This window comes from Etheostoma spectabile, chromosome 18, assembly GCF_008692095.1.
Source record: "Etheostoma spectabile isolate EspeVRDwgs_2016 chromosome 18, UIUC_Espe_1.0, whole genome shotgun sequence".
Taxonomy (NCBI): Eukaryota; Metazoa; Chordata; class Actinopteri; order Perciformes; family Percidae; genus Etheostoma; species Etheostoma spectabile.
Window position 1 is genome coordinate 26314567 of NC_045750.1, and position 2261 is coordinate 26316827.

Sequence of the window (2261 nt, forward strand, 5' to 3'; positions counted from 1 at the left end):
TGTGTGTGTGTGTGTGTGTGTGTGTGTGTGTGTGTGTGTGTGTGTGTGTGTCCCTTTATTTTTATTTTTTTTTATACATTTTTTTGGCCCTGGGACGTGTTCTCCGACTCCGTGTATTGTTTGTAATTGTTTGTCACTATTTGTGTTTCTTAAATATGAAAATATATAATAATAAAAATTCTATCATATATATATAAAAATAATTTAAAAGAAATGCGATCACAAAAAATGAAAAGTAATTATCACGTGCTCTACACAGACAACACATTCTCACTCCCATCTCAGGTGCCTTTGGCGTTGTTATACAACGCTAAAAGTTTCCTTTAGCTTCATATCGCATAACTCACGCTTGGTCGGGACTGCTTACGCTCCAGTGACTCGCTGGAATGGGACAGTCGGGTTTAGGGAAAGGTCGTGGATGGAAGACTGGAATTGTCTTCCTTTTTATTTCCCCGAGAAGAACAAAAGACACAGAATTTACAAAAAAAAAGAAAAAAACTTCAGTTGGACTATTCATAGAAGCACCCTACATCAAAGCTTACAGCTTAACATATTTGGAAATTGTAAACATTAATGCTTATTTAGGTTTTTTGCCCCTCTTTTCCCTGATGATGATATTATTCCATGTATTTGTTTGTTTGTAGCTTCACATTGATTTCATGTCAGTTAATGATTACCTTTCATTTCAGGATTATATGAATGTACGCTGAAATACAACAACACAGCTTTCCGACAGAGTGGAACATTCACTTTCTCCCTAGACTCTTTATGTAACGATAAAGAATTTGGTGTTGGAAATGAAAATGATGAGGCTGTAGGTCCCTGCCCAAAGGACACGGTTGGAAACAGGACAGCAGTTTGTCGGAAAAAACAAACCGGCACTGGATCATGGGAAATTAAGACGAACACCTGCATCCTAAAACCACTTCAAGAGCTGCTTGTGCAGTCTCAGGTAACCTAGTTCTCAAGATCTTAATGACACTGCATCAACAGGGGCGCATTGGGATTTAGGGGCTCATGGAGGCCTTCTACCTTACCTTATATCATACCTCATTCCTCATGAGATTTATCCCACCATTATACAGTATAAGGGCTCCAACGCCAATGTGCATGAGTTAAAAACTCAACTCTATTTATTATACATATGAATACATATTTTTTATTTATGTAGCAGTTTTCATGCAAGCATGCAGTCAAAAGTGCTTCACAGAACAAAAATTAGAACCATTCCCTGCAATGACCTGCTCCATCCTGAAACACCATGAAGCGCATGAATACCCCCCTCCCCAACCGGCCCGTCAGACACCGCCTACCAAGAGCCTGGGTCTGTCCCAGGTTTCTCCCTAAAAGAGTTTTTCCTCACTACTGTTTCACTAAATGCTTGCTCTTGGGGGGAAATACTAGAACTGATGGGTCCTTGTAAATTATAGTGTGGTCTAGACCTCTCTAACTGTAAAGTGCCCAGCGATAACTCTTGTTATGAATTGATGCTATAAATTAAATGGAAAAAAAAACTATCCATCTCGCAACCTACAGAAAGATCATGTTAAATTTTAAAAGAAAAATGTAAAAAGTTAGTAATCCACAAATAAGACCAACAAGAATAAATTAAACACCAGGGTTAAAAGGTTATAGAACAAAAAAAGGTCTTCTTTAAAAAAAAAAAAGCTGTTTGTGTGTCTAATATCCAAAGGCAGTGAGTGACCACGTTTAGGGTAAGTGAGACAGTGAAGGACCTGGACCTGGAATGTGATCTGGCTGGAACATTAAATGAAAGAAAATCACAAGATAGGTTGCTGTTGTTGTTTTTTTATTTAAACATAATTTTGGATCTATAGCTGTTATGCTCGGGGGCCCTCAGGCAGTTACCCACCTTGCCTAATGATCCTGGGCATTAACATTTTTACAAGAACCCGAGTGAGCTATGGGCAGGAGGGAAAGGCATTTTTACAAGCAGATACAATGATGCACTAAGTTGAAAAGCATGCATTTCCTGTTTGCAAGTTTTAAACCTGTTTCCCTCTTACCACACCTAGAACACTCACGGTGTGCACCTGTAACCAAAACCAGCAGTGATGTCACACTTGTCACTTATCAGTGCAGTATGGTGAGAACCACTGGACGTCAGCCAAAGCAAGAGTCTTCCTCTGAAGCTGCTTGTTGGTAGAAATGAAGCTTGGTGAACCAGTGTGTTTATTTTCTGAGCCACTAGATGGCGCTCTTTGTTTAAAGAGAAAGGCCTAAGGCGTTGCAATTCAGTG

At 39.3% G+C, this 2261-nt stretch overlaps 1 protein-coding gene across 1 annotated transcript in view; it reads left to right on the forward strand.

Moving 5' to 3' along the window:
* Positions 1–2261, forward strand: part of adgrf7 (adhesion G protein-coupled receptor F7) — a 9958-nt gene that overhangs the window by 2749 nt on the left and 4948 nt on the right. Inside the window, exon 6 of the mRNA XM_032543530.1 lies at positions 690–952. Coding sequence (XP_032399421.1) covers positions 690–952 — 263 coding nt within the window. The remainder of the gene's footprint in view (positions 1–689; positions 953–2261) is intronic.